This window comes from Procambarus clarkii, chromosome 41 (genome assembly GCF_040958095.1).
Source record: "Procambarus clarkii isolate CNS0578487 chromosome 41, FALCON_Pclarkii_2.0, whole genome shotgun sequence".
In the NCBI taxonomy this organism is placed as follows: Eukaryota; Metazoa; Arthropoda; class Malacostraca; order Decapoda; family Cambaridae; genus Procambarus; species Procambarus clarkii.
This window is the reverse complement of record NC_091190.1, coordinates 16,751,070-16,770,912: the sequence shown is the minus strand read 5'-3', so window position 1 is coordinate 16,770,912 and position 19,843 is coordinate 16,751,070. Positions and strand designations below refer to the sequence as shown.

Genomic DNA, 19,843 nt, shown 5'->3' with positions numbered 1-19,843 from the left:
GAAGATGAATTTCAGTAGGTGAGGGAATGAGGCGAGTATGTGTGGGGTAAAGGTGTGGGAGTATCCAGGGGAGGGGAGTGGAGGTGACAGTGGGTGAGAGTGGATGTTAGAATCGTTGGGTGTGCGGAGGAGCCAAATCCTGGCTATATTTGCTCGAATGGCAAGTGCCCATGCCACAAGTGTGTTGTGTAATTATATGGCAAGCAATTCAAATAATCAGTCACTAAATGAAAATGATATTATGGCAAAAATCATACATTATACAAAGTTTGACTGTACTAAAAATCCAACTGCAGAGAGAGAGAGAGAGAGAGATCAATACAGCGAGATATCTCTTACCTGGACCAATTGGTACAGTATTTCCAATAGTCTGAATACAATATAATTTCATACAATTTCTTCCAAAATAGACCCATTTATTTCCTCACACCTCAGTTTTTGGTCAAGAATTTCTACGACATTTTTAATTATATTTAAGGAGATATATATCAATATTCAGAATTCTGTGCTCTCAAACTGAAAATTAAAATAAGATGCACAATGGAAATCCCAAAAGCAAATCAGAAAAATCTTTTGGAGCAATACAAGGGAAATAAACTCACATCCATGGAGGCACCAGACTTAATCATCCCCTTTTCCCATGCTTAAAACTGCCGCCAAATCACCCTGAGACATCATGCATAATGGAGAATTAATGTCATAACCAGACATGATTTGGTTAATGTGTGAGAACCAGAAATTTATATTTTCAGATACTGTAATCCAAGTATATGGGAAAATGGGGTAGCCAATGAACATGTACAGAAAAACATGCTCGGCAATAGGGAATGTGTGTAAAGAGTTTATTGATTGATGGTACACCGAGCAGAGACAATCACATTAGTTTGCAGTTGGAAAACGTTTTCACAAGGTTACACTGCATAATTAAAAAAAAAAAAAAACACTAGAAACATAGTAAAAAAAAAAAAAAAAAAAAAAAAAAAAAAAAAAACGGGAAAAGTGTCTGAACGTAACCTAATAATATCCAGCCTTTATAATGTTCTTGTTCTTTTCCCCATTCTTGGAGCATTTCCAAACATCCGAGGACAGAGAATCACAAGTGACAAAGTTCTCACATCTTAGATTATCGCCATCAGTTGACCTAAATGACCTCAGAAGTATTAACATGGGTTAGGCAAATGTGGTATGCAATCAGGGCCTTGATTTCCCAGGAAAGTATTACTATGGGCCAAGTAAAAATTGACATGTACTCGTTTCGCAGGCATTTTTTTTCTGTGGTTTATTTCACAATACCCTGTACTGCTTGGCCCTCACCTAGTTTCATCTCATTTAGTTTCAATAAATAGTTTTCTTGACTTATTATATGCTTCTTTAATTTGATCCTTTATTTCCTTTTACTTTCCCAATCCATCTATCCCTTGCCTTTCCTTGCACTTCCCACTTATGTTAGCTCGCAGAGGAATCCCTCACAATGCAAGCAAATGGTAACTGCTTCACTTACGTGATGGCTAAACCGGTGAGAGGAACTCTTCAACAGACGTTTCAGGTGCTCCTCTCAATGTCTTCAACATTTGGAAGCAGTCGGGATGTCTAGGGAAGATTCTATACGAGGTCAAAAGATATGGGCAGACAAATTTGAATCTGAACATAAATGCAGTATTTAAAATTTTGCGAAGCAACATTATAGAAAAAAAGAATGCACGTCTATATTCTGGTATATTTGTTATCATTTTAGCTTCAAAATGTTGCTAATTTTGTAATAAGGTTATCTGGCATGAGAAAATATTAATCTCATAATGGCAGCTCTACATGTTCATCAGATATCCAATCATACCAAGCACTGAATTAAAAACTTGAAAATCTTCCAAAGAATTTTTCCATATGCATGATGCCAATAGAGCAATGTATTTTATACTTGTTCCACATTGAATGTACCAATACACACACACTCAAAACACTCACTATAGACTTGAATTTTGGTCACTGATAATAAATCCCATAGGCAAAGGTTGGCTTCAAGTTCTAGGTGAGGTACGAGCCAAACGCTGTTTAATTAATAAGACCTTTACTGCCCATTCTGAAGACCACTACATAAAAATTTAAGATGCTGTAGTGGTCAAGTCGATGAAACAAAATACGCAATAAGCCATGAGCATATTCCCACTGTCAATGGCTTTCCCTCATGCATTGATGAAAAAATTTGAGCACTTAGAAAAATCGAACTCGAAAAAAGTTTTCCAATCACCCCCATAATAAAAATTATTGTTATTTATTAATTCACAAAGTCACTAATCCTTGAATATTCATTCCAAAAACATAAAAAATCAATGATACAGCTATTTTCAAGTAATCTTCAGCCACCCATTTTTCCGCTAAATTGATGGTTCTTGAAATAATGTACTGATATTTTATGCATACTTGCATATGTATATGTATATTATGTATACAGTATGTGTATATATATATATATATACACACAGGTGTGTATATACACAGGTATATATGTGTGTAATTACCTAAGTGTAGTTACAGGATGAGAACTACGCTAGTGGTGTCCCGTCTTCCCAGCACTCTGTCATATAACGTCTTGAAATTACTGACGGTTTTGGCCTCAATCACCTTCTCACCTAACTTGTTACAATCGTCTACCACTCTGTTGGCAAAAGTGAATTTTCTTATATTTCTCTGGCAGCTTTGTTTTGTTAGTTTAAATCTATGACCTCTTGTTCTTGAAGTTCCAGGTCTCAGGAATGCTTCCCTAACAATTTTATAGATTCCTGTTACTATTTTGTACGTAGTGATCATATTGCCTCTTTTTCTTCTATCTTCTAGCTTTTGCATATTTAATACCTCTAACCTCTCCTCGTAACTCTTGTCCATCAGTTCTGGGAGCCACTTAGTGGCATGTCTTTGCACCTTTTCCAGTTTGTTGATGTGCTTCTTAAGATATGGGCACCATACAACCACTGCATATTCCAGGTTTGGTCTAACAAAGGTCATGAACAATTTCTTTAGTATTTCTCAATCCACATATTTATAAAAGCAATTCTGAAGTTAGAAAGTGTAGCATAGGCTCCTCGCACAATGTTCTTAATGTGGTCCTCAGGTGACTTTTTTTTTTATCTAGAACCACTCCTAGATCTCTCCCTTTATCAGAATATTTTAAAGATTTCTCACATAGTTTATAGGTTGTGTGGAGTCTATGTTCTCCTATTCCACATTCCATAACATAGCATTTATTCACAATAAATTCCATTTGCCAAGTGGTGCTCCATATACTTGTATTTTGTACAGGTCTTCTTGAAGGGCATGACAATCATCGAAGTTTCTTATCTTCCCTACTATCTTAGCATCATCAGCAAACTTGTTCATATAATTAAGTATTTCATGTGGTAGATCGTTTATGTTGACAATGAACATTGCCAGGGCAAGAACTGAACCCTGTGGTACTCCACTTGAGACATTTCTCTAGTCCGATACATTGCCTCTGATTACTGCCCCTCATTTTTCTATTAGTTAGAGAATTTTTCATCCTGGGTCGATACCTGGTTGATTGGGTTCTGGGAGTTCTTCTACTCCCCAAACCCGGCCCGAGGTCAGGTTTGACTTGTGACAGTTTGCTCCACCAGACTGTTGCTTGCAGCAGCCTGCAAGGCCCACATATCCACCACAACCCGGTTGGTCTGGCATTCCTTGGAGAAAATGATCTAGTTTTCTGTTGAAGATGTCCACGGTTGTTCCGGCAATATTTCTTATGCTGGCTGGGAAGATGCTGAACAACCGTAGACCTCTGATGTTTATACAGTGTTCTCTGATTGTGCCTATGGCACCCCCTGCTCTTCACTGGGTTCTATTCTCCATTTTCTTCCATAATGTTCACTCCAGTATGTGGTTATTTTACTGTGTAGATTTGGTACTTGGCCATGTTAGAAGATTACCTGTTACCCCCTCCTATATGTTTGTTTCCAGAACAACCTCTTATGTGGAACTTTGCTGAAAGCCTTTTTTTCTTTTAGGTCCAGATAGATGCCGTCATCCCAACCATCTCTTTCCTGTAAAATCTCTGTGGCTTGATCATAGAAACAGAGTAAATTCGTTACACAGGATCTTCCAGATCGAAAATCATACTGTCTGTGATATCATATGGTTTTTCTCCAGTTCTTCTAGCCATTTACTTTCTATTATTTTGTTCAATATTTTGACTTACACTTGTCAATGATACAGGTCTATAATTGAGGGGTCTTCCCTGCTGCCACTTTTGTAGATTGGAACTATGTTAGCCTTTTTCCACATATCTGCTCCGACTCCTATACACAGGGATGCCTGAAAAATCAGTTGAAATGGAATGCTGAGCTCAGGTGCACATTCCTTTTCATTTTCCATGAATCTATTTCCCATTTTCAATCTCTGAATATTATCCTTTACCTGAAATTTGTTGTTTATGAAATTATAGAATAAGCCTGGTTCTATTTTACATTTGTCTGCAATCCCACTTTTCAAAATTTCTTTCTGCTTCTCTCCTCACTTCTGTGTAGTTTCTCGCATCTCTGTATCGCTGCTATGTTTGTGTGTGTTTTTTTTTTTTTTTGTGTGCGTGTGTTTTTGTGTGTGTGGAGGGGGGGAGGGGAGGAGGTAAAACAGTGAGGTGAGTGCATATGGAAGACTGAGTAATGATTTATAAATCCCAAGAACCTTATGTGCTCCTTTAAATTACAAATTTAAAAGTTGGAAACACATTACCCAATATAGTGTCCCCTTGCACCTACGTTTTATATCAATCAAATCAATGCAAGCTTTATTTGTTTGTAAACATAAGGCCAAGTGATTAAGATGCATGATAGATTAGACATGTTGCAAGCAGTAGTGATGAGCCTTCTGGCACTAGAGACTACCTGTACTACTAAATACAGTACTGCTCAACTCAATTAAATAACAATGGCTTGTCTGACGCAGTTCTAAATGTCTTAATCCTTGGACTGCGGCATTGAAAAGCTTTACCACAAGGCAAAGCAACATAGTTGCCTCATGTTGGCAATTGATGGCTCTGAAGCTCAAATAAACTACTCTTAACTTTGGTATGAATATGCCAAAGTGTAACATTTTGTTTTTAAACTTTGTCAATACAGTATTGTACATAAACCAGTATTGTTTCCACATATGAAAAAAATATACAATAATTCCTATGTAATACTGACTATAAACATCGAATCAATGTACAGTACATACATACACGCACACACTGATGCATGTGGAAGATATCAGCAAAATCAGATTTTGAACATTGTTTTGTAAAGACATCGTACCACCACCACAATGGCAGGAACAAGAAAAAGTATATTAATTACCTTCTACATAACTTTCTAAAGGTTCTAAAATAAACTTTAGAAAGTTTATTTTAGAAACTAATAATTTATTTATATATATATATATATATATATATATATATATATATATATATATATATATATATATATATATATATATATATATATATATATATATATATATATATATATATATATATATATATATATATATATATATATATATATATATATATATATATATATATATATATATATATATATATATATATATATATATATATATATATATATATATATATATATATATATATATATATATATATATATATATATATATATATATATATATATATATATATATATATATATATATATATATATATATATATATATATATATATATATATATATATATATATATATATATATATATATATATATATATATATATGTCGTACCTAATAGCCAGAACGCACGTCTCAGCCTACTATTCAAGGCCCGATTTGCCTAATAAGCCAAGTTTTCATGAATTAATGTTTTTTCGTCTACCTAACCTACCTAACCTAACCTAACCTAGCTTTTTTTGGCTACCTAACCTAACCTTACCTATAAATATAGGTTAGGTTAGGTTAGGTAGGGTTGGTTAGGTTCGGTCATATATCTACGTTAATTTTAACTCCAATAAAAAAAATTGACCTCATACATAGAGAAAAGGGTTGCTTTATCATTTCATAAGAAAAAAATTATAGTAAATATATTAATTCAGGAAAACTTGGCTTATTAGGCAAATCGGGCCTTGAATAGTAGGCTGAGAAGTGAGTTCTGGCTACTAGGTACGACATATATATATATATGTCGTACCTAGTAGCCAGAACGCACTTCTCAGCCTACTATGCAAGGCCCGATTTGCCTAATAAGCCAAGTTTTCCTGATTTAATATATTTTCTCTAATTTTTTTCTTACGAAATGATAAAGCTACCCATTTCATTATGTATGAGGTCAATTTTTTTTTATTAGAGTTAAAATTAACGTAGATATATGACCGAACCTAACCAACCCTACCTAACCTAACCTAACCTATCTTTATAGGTTAGGTTAGGTTACGTAGCCGAAAAAGTTAGGTTAGGTTAGGTTAGGTAGTCGAAAAACAATTAATTCATGAGAACTTGGCTTATTAGGCAAATCGGGCCATGCATAGTAGGCTGAGAAGTGCGTTCTGGCTACTAGGTATGACATATATATATATATATATATATACTGTATATATATATTTTATATTTTTGCACACCAAGTAACTATCTAATGCTGCAGTCCAAGGGGTTAATTACCTGTACTAGTAAAATAAGTTACAGCATTTAATATAAATCGACATTTATAAACATACCATTTGTTTTTATGGCCCCAGGGGTAGGTGGATTTGTTCCTGTCTTCTTGCTAAGTAAAGAATTGAAGAAGTTTGCAAGGACACCTTCGTTGGCTCCAGTAACTCCCGGCTTTGTTGATTCGATCTGTCAAAGTTAGGAACCATCATTGTTTTAGTCTTTCTTACCAAGTTACACACAGTGTACGAATTTTTAAATTACTAACTGCAGTTTGAAATTATGAAAAATGAAAATTTATTACATATAAACAAGAGCTTGTTGAAAGAATATTAATATATTATGTAACAAAATCTTAAAAAACAAAGGGAAATATATCGCATCTCAATAAGAACTTCTAACAAGAGATATGACTGGTGAAAGGACTATACAGATGCACTTACTACAACTATAATACAGCTATCATACCGTCAGTTGTCACACAACGAACTTTACATAATTAAGGTACCCAGTGATCTAAATATAATCAACTTATCCCTTATACAGAACTGCAAGCTTGTTAGAATACATCAGAATAATTTATTGGTAAGCTAGTGTTAATTAAAGTGCATAGTCTTCATTAGGTACATAAAAACATCCCCCCAAAAAATTAGTGTCAATAGCAATTGTGAGGCATGTGTACAAAATATGTACTGTTGCACAAAAAGTACATCTTTTGTATTATTGTACTATAAAGAGCATTAAAATAATAATAATCCACAACCTAACCTCTCTTGGGTCTATGTAATCCAAGGCCTGATATATGTACTTGAACTTTAAATCCAAAGTAGCCCACATGTATACTAAGCCAAGCCTAAGAGAGGTTAGGTTAGGTTATTGCCCTTTTTATTCAAGCTCTCTATAAAAGGAATACTACAATTCATATTTTTTTTGGTTGCAATTGTTTACATTTTGTACACAATACACCACAGTCTACCATCTACTATCAGTTCGGCATTGAAATATACGGTAACACAAAATCTTACATTTCATGTACAATTTCCCACTATGGTAAACTAATATATTTAGTCAAACCAGTCAAATTCTCCTCGTGCAGTCAAAATGCATTAGGAGACTGAGCAGTAGTGCAAAGAGCCTGGCTTTATGCATAAGTTGCACTTTCAGTAGCAAAGCAAATGCATCAAACAATACTTAAAGTAGTAAACACTACAGCAACAAATAATCACTTCAATTGTGTTATGGGTGTGGCTCGACAACGTTCAGAAATGTGACAAATGCAATAAGTAAAATTGGTACCAAATAAAAAATGTAATACTGTAACTCAATCAACGCAAAGTCCAGGATGGACCATAATGTGTCATCAGAGTCCTTTTATTTCACGTGTGAGATGGGATATTTGTTTTCATCCACATTGTGACTTATTAAACTGCACTACTACATAAAATCTAGAAATATATTACCATAAAAACTTAAGATACATTACAAACAATACACTAATTAGTATCCAGTTAGTTACTCAAGTCTAAAAAAAAATGAAACAGAAGCTGTAATAAAAAAATATATATACAGTATATGCACATAAAAGAAATATAAAGCAAATACAGCAGCTGAATGTACTCCAAGCAAAAATGCTATCAGGACTAACTTCCATACACTAGTTCAACACACAGACTGCATGTAATATAAATTATTCACACAGTTGCTTCTAGTAGCGTCTTTAAAGTACACCATGTCCAACAATTTGCCCACTTCACCAGAGCCATTTTTAATTACCCATTGAAAGACTAATATATTTTTCCATTTTTATTTTAGCTGTGGATTTGCAAATTAGCAATCCTACCTTCAAACACTATTTCTAATAATTTGCTCATAACTGCATTATCATTGACATGTGATCATTCACACACCATGTAATCACTCACACACATCCTATAATCACTTGCATGCATCATGTAATCACTCGCACACATCACATGCTAACAATCACACAATTACATAATCACTCAAATCATGTGATAAATCACAAGCATCACATGATCTTAAACGTACCATAAACTTTAATGTCAGATTAGGGAAGCACAGTGAACTAGAAGTCTCAAGTGTCAAATGATGTCCCCCAAGAATGGGTTAGGCTTTTGAATAAAATGGGGCACCTTAAATCATCTCCAGGTAATTTGAGCATATGGGCCAATCACTATCAAGAGAGTGGAGCAGTGTGATGGTTGAGGGACAACTATTTATGAAACTAAAATATTAATTTTCAGTATAAAGTGCTCTTCTTAAATTGCCCAATTTGAAAGTGTCTATAGACTCTTTGCTACGGTGCATGGCTCTCTCTCTTGTGTAAACTCGAAATAACTAATAAGGAATGCACCATTAAAACTTTATAATGCAGATAGATATGCTTTGCAACAACTGCTTTTCTGAAAGGTTGGATACTGCCACTCATTTACCATACCTACACACACACACATTATAATACTTTCAATAAAATGTTCCATAGGTCTTAACAAGATGCTGTCTAAACTCCAAAAATCATCCTGATGTAGCATAAATTATCCAGCCTATCCTCTTGAGTTGTTACGTCACAAAAATTCTAACCTGTATCAAATTACCCCCAACCTAACCTAACCAAGAACCCACAAATAAAAAAAACTTGACAGCACCTCAATTTTGCAAGCTACTGTGATTTATAGCACATCGTATTTTGACCGTTGGGGATTTATACATCCAAATGCGATGAACTATTTGAGAGAATAGGTTGAATGGTCATCAACTCTCAACCTTTGCAATAATGTTGCTATTACTCTGAATGGATGTTTGCATTAAATATGAGGATCCATATTATGAGGCTTCTACATAAATATGAGGCTTCTACAACTGCATACTTACACAGAAGCCATGTGGCCATACGAGGGTCAGGATAGGGAGTACTGTATATAGATGCATGTGCGCTTATATGTATAACTATGTTGTATACACATACCTGTCACCACACGCATGCACAGACACACATTCATACTTTATATATATTCATAATTACAACCAAAAGTGTGCAAATTATAAAAGTAGCATTTGATTTGAGAGAAAAAAAAACTATAAGGTGGAGATGCACCGATTGAGTCTTATTCACACAGTACCCTGATACTATAAAAAGACCTTTAAGTACTCCAACACCGATACTTAATATTTTTTGTCAAACATTAGACCTGAACCCACCTATGTATATGTAACAAAAAAAGTGTTGACCAATACAATAATATGAAAATAAGCCGACACTACCAATACATCGGTACACCTCTACCATAAATTTGTTTAGATTTGTGGAAAAAGCAGAAAGTAAGCACGCATGAAACTCAAGACAGTATAAATCTATTGCACACTTACAGAAGGCGGCCTCCACATCTAAAAGCAGGAGTGGAAGATACATTATCTATAATCTACAATAGTTTACAGAATTAAGACAAAATAGATTTAGAAGTACTGCAAGGAGATGATTAATTCTGCAAGATCTATTACACTTCTGCCTTGAAGTTGTCCATATCAGATTGAAGGAAGTGACACACACACACCAAACTTCTAATTCTAAATCTAATGTTATGCTACTTTATCTTGAAGACAAAACAAAACAAGACATTTGTTTTACACAATAAAACATTTACAAGCAAACAACACACATTTTACATAAAAGTCTTTAGTTGGACACAGGACAAGATACACAGTACTTGTGTACAGTACTGAAAAATATCTTTAATCATTAAATGGCACTAATCACTATTTACAATTGCATCTTGTACTCAAATTGCCAAATGTGACTTTTTTTTCTTTTTTTCCTTAGTTTTGTTTACTATTTTTGTCATGCACAGCACTATGTAGGACTTTTATTCAGCAAAATCTATGCTCCCTCTCCCCAAACAAGCTTGCACTCCTAGTTTGCATTCATCCATATACAACCCTTGTGCCTACAACCATTCTCATTTACATTCAGTACATCTTCAAAATTTTTACAGTATTAGTTGTTGTAATTAGAGTGTGGGGCAGCTGACAAGGGGTTTAGTTTAAAATTATCTGTATCGATTACTTTAAGTCCTATAACTTATTATATTTCACCAAGTCAAATATTAACTAAGCAATACATACCCAATAACCCATTATCTTAAAACTACTTAATAGTATAGCCCTCACGTAATTTGCAACATATGGTCCACTCACCACCTTTACATGTAGAATTTTGTATAAGCCTCTGACTCTAGTCTAGAACAACACACACTCACAGAAATTAAGATGTTTATTAGCTAGAATGTAAAGTAATATGTAGATTATTTGTGATGTGTGTAAATACATGAACAGGTTGTATTGAAATGCATGAGAACAGGTTGAGTTACCTGAACTCTGTTTATTGATACCTTGAGTTACCTGAACTGTTTACTTATACCTCAATAAACTTATTTCAATACGCACTAAAAGTTATCACACCCATAAATAACCTTTTACATTATCACGAATACACTAGGTACAAAACTGCATCCATGTATCGAAAAAACTTTCAAACACAGTATATGAGAAGATAAAGTTTAACTTTTAATTGAAATATATACAAAAATTCATCAATAACTTAGGTATTAACCAACGAGAATGATATTTAAAAACAGCTAAAAAAATCCAATATGGATCAAGCATCCAGACGCATACTTATACATCTCTACCAAATATTTATCTACAGCTATAATACAATATTTTTATATACAAAAATTCTTTCATTGCAATACTTCTACAGGACATAACACTACAGTATCTAGTAACACTGACCTTTTTCGGAGAGCCAATTTGATTAGGCGGAACACCCGTTGACACTCTACGTTCACTGGTCTTTTGAACAGCTGGCGATTGTCTAAGAGGGGATTCCTGACGTCCCTGGGGAGTATTGGGGGCGCCAGTACACCCTGCCTGTAGCTGTGCCAGATGTCGTGCCAAGAAGGCTTGCTCATCTTCTGCTTGAACTTCTACCTCCCTGGCAACAGCCTGGAAATCCATAAAATAGTCAATATACAATTACAGTAGTGTGATTTCATATATAAAATGGATGAAATATAAGTACAAGTACAGTAGTAAGAATTCTGTATTCTATCCAAATCAAAGTCTAATCAGTTTCTGCAAAATCCAAAGACCTATCACCCATAAAAAAAATAAATTTGTACCTTAAGTATACATGATAAATGCTTCCCTATACAAAGCACTGGCAAGCACTAGTTTGATTGGTTGTTTGGCTAGTTCGAGCTTCCTTCCGTGGTCGAGTAAATGGCACCATGCAACCACTTGTTGCATAGTGTTGCTCTAGGCTTGTTAAAAGACCTTTGTAAATAGAGATTATCCTGTTTTGATCGGTGCTTTTCTCCAGTGACTCCCAAGGACACTGTAGTCCTTGTAGCACCAGTACATTATGCACAATGAAATCACAGTTGGGTAACATCTGAGCAAATCTTTGGAGAAGTGCAAATGGAATCGAACTCGCATCCTGTATCTCCTTAGTTACACGCCTTTCCCACAGGACCACAATGGGTTTAAAAGCAACAACCTGAACTTACAAAAAGAAGTTCAGCTGAACATCAAGTTGTGTTGCCTTTAAACCCACCATGGTTCAGTGGTTGACACATGCATCAGGGGTTGACACATGCATCAGGGAAGACCCATGGTGTAACTTTAATTCCATTACCCTGCTCCAAAGATTTTCTCTTTGGAGCAAATCTCTTTTTTACATAATGTTTCCTGTTTGACTATGCCATGATCCTATTAAGCACACAAATCATTCTACCTTTTGAAGTACCATCATAATGAGGCTCAAAACTCGTAGGTATGAACCATGTTCTTTGGTTCTCTCCTGCAACTATTAAACAAAACGTAACTCACCTTGCGTACAACAGGCGGCTTCACTACAACATCTGTGTAGTAGTCATCAGGGCTCATTGTGTGCATGTTTTCATAAAGAATGGAAATCTTTTTGTCATTGTCCCAACCTGCAGGGCTGCAAGGTAATAATATTTCATGTCTTAGGATGAAATCACAATATAGTGCTATTTAATTTATTAAATGGTAGCAGTAAATAAATTCATCATCATTATTTCCTTATTATCCACAGTTAGTGGACAGGGAAAGCATCAGTTATCTAATGGACAGAACAAGTAAAACAATAACACTATTCACAAGCTGCTATCACCTAGCCTTATCCCCCATTATGCACTAAATGGTGGTTGCAATAATTTCCTTTCGCCTCTGCCTCACTCACTATGGCTCTGTCTATCGTCTTCTCTGTGTTCCTCTCCTCCATCCCTCAGATTTACTCATGACCAATCATCAACCATTCACATAACGTGATTAAACTATCAAATATAGGGTCTGATGACTGAGTGAACAGCACTCGGGATTCGTAGTCCTAAGGTTCCGGGTTCAATCCTCGGTGGAGGTGGAAACAAATCAGCAAAGTTTCTTTTACCCCTGAAAGAATTGGGCTGCGGGGACACTAAGCCCCGAAATCATCTCAAGATAACCTCTTTCAAGATCATAGTACAGTACAGTACATACTGTACTCATGGATCTTGTGACATTCATGACGTTTTCATTCCTTACTTTATTCTCCACGTTTCTTGGATTATCCATTTTTAGTACAGTACTTAAATTCTTGATTTTGCTAGTTCACATCTCACCAATATGTCTTGGCCATTCACAAGGTTTGGCACAACTATTATCTCTTTGTGATGTTTTCGAAATAATGAGTATCATGGAAGGTTAAAAAAAAAAAAAAAAAAAAAAAAAAAAAAAAAAAAAAAAAAAAATAAAGCAGGCAAGCCAGAGAAAAATGACACTTCTGACAAGTGTGTCATTTGTCAATGAAGTTGGAAAAATGAACACTTCTGATAAGCCAGCGAGTGAAGTGCCCAAAACATGTCAGCACTCCCTGACAACAAAGCTATTAGACGGGAAAAAGGGCTAGACTTCACTTTCCAGTCACTCTTAGGTAATCACAAACAATAGGGTCTAACAAGGTTTTCCTCATCAATATAATTTTTTGGGGTTAAAATATTTCTCAACATTTTTTTGCCCAATAATCCTATTTATTTTCATTATCAACTATGCTTCAGTATTTCATAATTTGTTCACAATAATTCCACCCGACAAGCATAAACCCATGGATCGTGGTGCATTCACCAGACTGAATCCAAGTTCAGAAATTTATTATGATCTTAACAATTACTGTATAATAAACAATAGTTTCACAAATTTATTAATGCAGTCTATTACAACTGTCTGTACTTTGCTGGCTAAGACAGTTGTCTGCTCATTGCTGACTGCTGGCCCACTACAACTGTCTGCACACGGCTGGCCCACTACAACTGTCTGCACACGGCTGGCCCACTACAACTGTCCGCACACGGCTGGCCCACTACAACTGTCTGCACACGGCTCGCCCACTACAACTGTCTGCACACGGCTGGCCCACTACAACTGTCCGCACACGGCTGGCCCACTACAACTGTCCGCACACGGCTGGCCCACTACAACTGTCCGCACACAGCTGGCCCACTACAACTGTCTGCACACGGCTGGCCCACTACAACTGTCTGCACACGGCTGGCCCACTACAACTGCCCGCACACGGCTGGCCCAATACAACTGTCTGCACACGGCTGGCCCACTACAACTGTCTGCACACGGCTGGCCCACTACAACTGTCTGCACACGGCTGGCCCACTACAACTGTCTGCACACGGCTGGCCCACTACAACTGTCTGCACACGGCTGGCCCACTACAACTGTCCGCACACGGCTGGCCCACTACAACTGTCTGCACACGGCTGGCCCACTACAACTGTCCGCACACGGCTGGCCCACTACAACTGTCTGCACACGGCTGGCCCACTACAACTGTCTGCACACGGCTGGCCCACTACAACTGTCCGCACACGGCTGGCCCACTACAACTGTCTGCACACGGCTGGCCCACTACAACTGTCTGCACACGGCTGGCCCACTACAACTGTCTGCACACGGCTGGCCCACTACAACTGTCCGCACACGGCTGGCCCACTACAACTGTCCGCACACGGCTGGCCCACTACAACTGTCTGCACACGGCTGGCCCACTACAACTGTCCGCACACGGCTGGCCCACTACAACTGTCTGCACACGGCTGGCCCACTACAACTGTCCGCACACGGCTGGCCCACTACAACTGTCCGCACACGGCTGGCCCACTACAACTGTCTGCACACGGCTGGCCCACTACAACTGTCCGCACACGGCTGGCCCACTACAACTGTCCGCACACAGCTGGCCCACTACAACTGTCCGCACACGGCTGGCCCACTACAACTGTCCGCACACGGCTGGCCCACTACAACTGCCCACACACGGCTGGCCCACTACAACTGGTCGCACACGGCTGGCCCACTACAACTGTCCACACACGGCTGGCCCACTACAACTGGTCACATACGGCTGGCCCACTACAACTGTCTGCACACGGCTGGCCCACTACAACTGTCCGCACACGGCTGGCCCACTACAACTGTCCGCACACGGCTGGCCCACTACAACTGTCTGCACACGGCTGGCCCACTACAACTGTCCGCACACAGCTGGCCCACTACAACTGTCCGCACACGGCTGGCCCACTACAACTGTCCGCACACGGCTGGCCCACTACAACTGTCCACACACGGCTGGCCCACTACAACTGGTCGCACACGGCTGGCCCACTACAACTGTCCACACACGGCTGGCCCACTACAACTGGTCACATACGGCTGGCCCACTACAACTGTCCACACACAGCTGGCCTACTACAACTGTCCACACACAGCTGGCCCACTACAACTGTCCGCACACAGCTGGCCCACTACAACTGTCCGCACACAGCTGGCCCACTACAACTGTCCGCACACGGCTGGCCCACTACAACTGTCCACACACAGCTGGCCCACTACAACTGTCTACAAACTTGCTGGCTATACTCCGATTTAAGAAACATTTTAGGAGGGTAAAAATGGGCAGGGAAGGAGGATTGACATGACAGGGTAAAACGAGAGAATAGAATTAGAAAAGAGAAAAAAGAGAATGAGGATGAAGAACAGAAAAGTGGCATAGAAAGGGAAGAGAGAAATGAAGAGGCTAAGAATAGAGAAAAAATAAAGTAGAGGGAAAATAGGAAAAGGGAAAGGAAGGAATGTGAGGAGAGAGGAAGATAAAGAAGGAGAGAGAAAATGGAGGATGAGAGGGAAGAAGAGGGAGGAAAGAAGAGGATGCAAAAAGAATAGAAGACAATATTCCACTACAGTGCAAAGTTACCAACATATAATACAACAAGGCAGCAACTTACATGAAGACAGCATCTTTTTCAACAACAAGCGCAGGAGTTCTGAAGGGAAAATTGTAGATTCTATGGACTAGATACTTGTACAACAGGTCACAATTCTTGTCCTCTTTTACTGAAGTATAAAAGAGGGCCGCACCATATTGAAGGCAAAACTTTCTAATTGATTGCTGAATGAAGTCGAAGTGTTCTTCCTTATAGTCGAAGTCCTTTTCTAACGTTGACATATAATCCGTCTGGAAAATATAGGTTTAACCAATGGTTTATTAAACAATTGCATTTTTTTATATGTTGAAAACACAAAACACATAATAAATGAGTATATAATTTTGTCTATGTAAAGGTGTATTTTTACCATATTTAACAAACGTGAGACACTAATAAACAAAAATAAGTATTGTACAATGATTGTATAGTCAGATAATATAAATTTTCCAATAATGTAGCACTGTAGTACTAAGTTGCAGAAGTACATGGCTAAAAATAGTCACAGGGAAATAAGGAGCAAGTAAGATGAAGTACTTTAGTAAAATACTCAACTTCTCTAATAACAGTGACAGCTCAGTCAAAGCCAGCTGACCTAAATTATAACACATTCTCATTAACATGTTTCATATAAATTAGAAACCCAGGATTTAACCTCAAAGGAAAAGTAACGAAATAACCTTCTACTGAAAAGGGGGAACCATTTAAATATATAAAATCTATTACACTGCAACAACAAATGCATAGGCTACAGAAAAAGCCATTCATTTAATTAAAGACATTAAGTAAAATCAAATATCCAAACCAAACTATTACCAAGGAAATCTTTTGAGTTTATCAACTTTTTAGTAAGGATTAAAATGAGCTATCAGAAAGAAATGTTCTAAGCTTGTTAAATGGTGTCCCAACTTTTGTACCCAACTGTGAAAAACAAATAATTTTATGCTTTTTTGTTGACTTTCCTTAGTGTTGCTAACTTTAAAACCAAGAAATACCCTACACACCTTAGTAACTACAACTATAACATGAAGTCCAAGATTTCTGGTTAGAACGTTCTCTGGGAGAGGCAAGACAGGCTCGTCATCGTTTTCTAGGTTTCTCGACGACCGCTTCATGGGTGACCCAGCTTCTAGTTCATCTCCAGGCTCAACATAATCTTGCCATAACCGCGACACTGGTGTCAAAATACTTTTAGTTACTTCAATAACATATTTAAAACCACATCCTACATAATAGAATTATATTTATTACAAAGTACTTATTAGTAAGCAGTATTTGCTGGCTTCAAGGATATTTTACTACAAGTTAAAGCTCTATGTCAAAATTTACACAAAGGAATGTAGCAACAGGAAAGCTGCACTTTAAAATCACTTTCAATAATAGTATGAAGAAACACTGAAATTGTTTTCCAGCTGTATAAACTAAGTAAAAATTCCTGCTAATATAAAAAGAAGCTTATTTTCATATACAGTACTGTAACCATAAATTATTACTGTTCTCTCTCAATTTACCACTCCATGAAAGATGCAACTATTTTCCCTAACCAGAATTTCACAAAGGCAACCCAATTTATCTATCGAGGCCAAGGCACACGTTATGTAAATATTATCAGTATTTTTTTTTGGCTAATGCAGTACTGTACGTCCTATTTTTACGATTAGTCGATTCCATTGCAAATACAACAAATTGAAAAATTAGTGGGTTAGAAATAGGAAAATCTACACACATGTATTTTACAATCTGAAAATCAGGACATACTGTCTACACTCTGTAATCCGCAACACATGGGGGGGGGGGGGCCCTTCCCATTCGAGTTGGGCAAGCTTCTTACCTGGCATGTCCAAATATAACAAAAAATTTAATTTGTTAACTATCTGATTACTCCCACCATTTACTCCCTTCAGGTTATTGGAATTTAAATTACCGAGCTCTTAGAGTACTTACTTCTGTCTTGCTGTTCTTTGAACTTATCGGGATCAAGATTGAGCTTGTCTATGTGATCTTGCAGAGTGGATGCCCACGTGTGAAGCTGGTCCATGATTGCCCAAGGTGTTGTCATCGAGACAGCTAGCAGGACCAATGTATGTTCCAAATTGTTTGCATTAACGGAAAATTCTAAAAGCTCTGAATGTTTAGGGTCTCCATCAAGTACCCAAACACTAAGCCTTGTGTGATCTGCAGAATTTAAATAGGCCAATATTACAAATAAATTTTAATGATACTCTTATGTTGGTAATATTCCAAATGTTTATATATCAAACCGGCAACATTCAAATAACCCCACCCACACACGAAAAGAAATGACAACAATGACGATGTTTCAATCCATGCTGGACCCGTCAGAACTTAAGGGTCCAAGATGAACCAAAATGTTGTCACTTCCAGTTCTTTTCACATGTGTGGGTTCGGCTACTTGCTTCAGCCACGTTATTGCAACATTCTCTGCAACATTCAAATTTAATTTAATATCAACAAGAAAGCTCAAATAATATCAGTATCAAACTTACCATCTCTATATTCATCCCTAACATCTATATATGCATACTCTAGACCAGAGCCTTTCTTTGGATCTTCATTACCCTGCAATTTCGCAATTAGAGTCGTTTTACCCGATTCGTTTTCACCTGTTAAGTAAACAAAATGGCATTAATAACTATAACTATCTGTGACAGGTCTCTACAAAGAAATAGAAAATATAGATGTTCTTGCTTATCATGAGCAATATAATGAATATACTAAAATATATTTTTCAACCTAATTACTGAGCAATTAGCAACAACACAATCACTGACATGTAATTCATACATTACATATAACATAGCATAAAACTGTACTTTATAAAGTATAATCAATAAATTATCGTAGGGTACCATAAACACAAACACACAAAATGGCCCAATAATATCGGAAACTTTGAATCATTTATTCTTGAATTAAGTTAGACTATAGGTAAATCTTTGTAAAATACTGTTGTGAAACATCACTATGCATGAGCACAAGTTAAGCTTGGGGAACTATTTTGTATAAGCTATGAATAAAGGCACCTGCAAGAGGACTATTGCAAGAATTCTTAGTCAGGGGCATAGGAAACAAATAACAAGAGTATGGGACTATCTCTAAACAATTACACAAAATTTGTAATTCTAATTTTTATTTGAATTACAAACCTGTACAAAATGATCAAGTCCTTGTGATATTCTTTCAGTTGTTCTGTTCTTATCTATTAATTCGTAAAGTAAAACCAAACACTGACATCTTCTGAAGTCATACTGATACCTAATAGAATTGGTGGTGGTGATTTTGACGGTCTGGCAAAGGGACATATTGGGTAACCTGTTGGGGGTTTGCAATCACCAAAATTTAAGAACTGGCATACTGCCCAATTTGAGGCAGCTCCTATTTATATTTACCCAAACAGTATACTGTGTATCTGGCTCTGTTGCTGAAACTCTGGATTCAGAGTGGAATCCAAGGTGTTGCCCAAGGTGTTGATTAACATTTAAAAGTTAATTTAAATGCTTATAAACCTTATGTAGTCCCAGTACAATAATGCCATTCTCTCCATCAAAATGTTCTGAAGAGGAAAAGAATGGCATCACAACATGGAACATCTCCATCTAAATTCCATTCCGATTGTTAAATTGACGCCTTTGCTGGGTACAGCACAGATGTACCTCTCGCGCTGAATAAGCTGAAATATTTCAGAGGCTCTTGTCTCTTTCCTCCCCAAATTATATCATAATAGTTTTTAGTATAGTTTAGTTCATTTATTATGCACCCCATACCCATCTTGAGGGGCAGTAGCGGAAAGGGTTACAGAGGCACATAATGGGCTCAGGGACTA

At 37.1% G+C, this 19,843-nt stretch overlaps 1 protein-coding gene across 8 annotated transcripts in view; it reads right to left on the bottom strand.

The window, feature by feature from the left end:
- Dlic (dynein light intermediate chain) overlaps nucleotides 1-19,843 on the bottom strand; it is a 32,696-nt gene that overhangs the window by 8,719 nt on the left and 4,134 nt on the right. For 2 of the 8 annotated variants that reach the window (XM_069339403.1, XM_069339401.1), the window contains exons 3-10: nucleotides 18,507-18,623; nucleotides 17,944-18,174; nucleotides 17,004-17,173; nucleotides 16,021-16,250; nucleotides 12,554-12,668; nucleotides 11,456-11,668; nucleotides 10,034-10,051; nucleotides 6,712-6,835 (exon numbers count right to left, since the gene is read on the bottom strand). In XM_069339403.1, the coding sequence (XP_069195504.1) occupies nucleotides 6,712-6,835; nucleotides 10,034-10,051; nucleotides 11,456-11,668; nucleotides 12,554-12,668; nucleotides 16,021-16,250; nucleotides 17,004-17,173; nucleotides 17,944-18,174; nucleotides 18,507-18,623 (1,218 nt within the window). Of the gene's footprint in view, nucleotides 1-1,501; nucleotides 1,603-6,711; nucleotides 6,836-10,033; nucleotides 10,052-11,455; nucleotides 11,669-12,553; nucleotides 12,669-16,020; nucleotides 16,251-17,003; nucleotides 17,174-17,943; nucleotides 18,175-18,506; nucleotides 18,624-19,843 lie in introns of all 8 variants that reach the window. The other 6 variants (XM_045746956.2, XM_045746955.2, XR_011231111.1 and 3 more) reach the window with 5 other exon arrangements.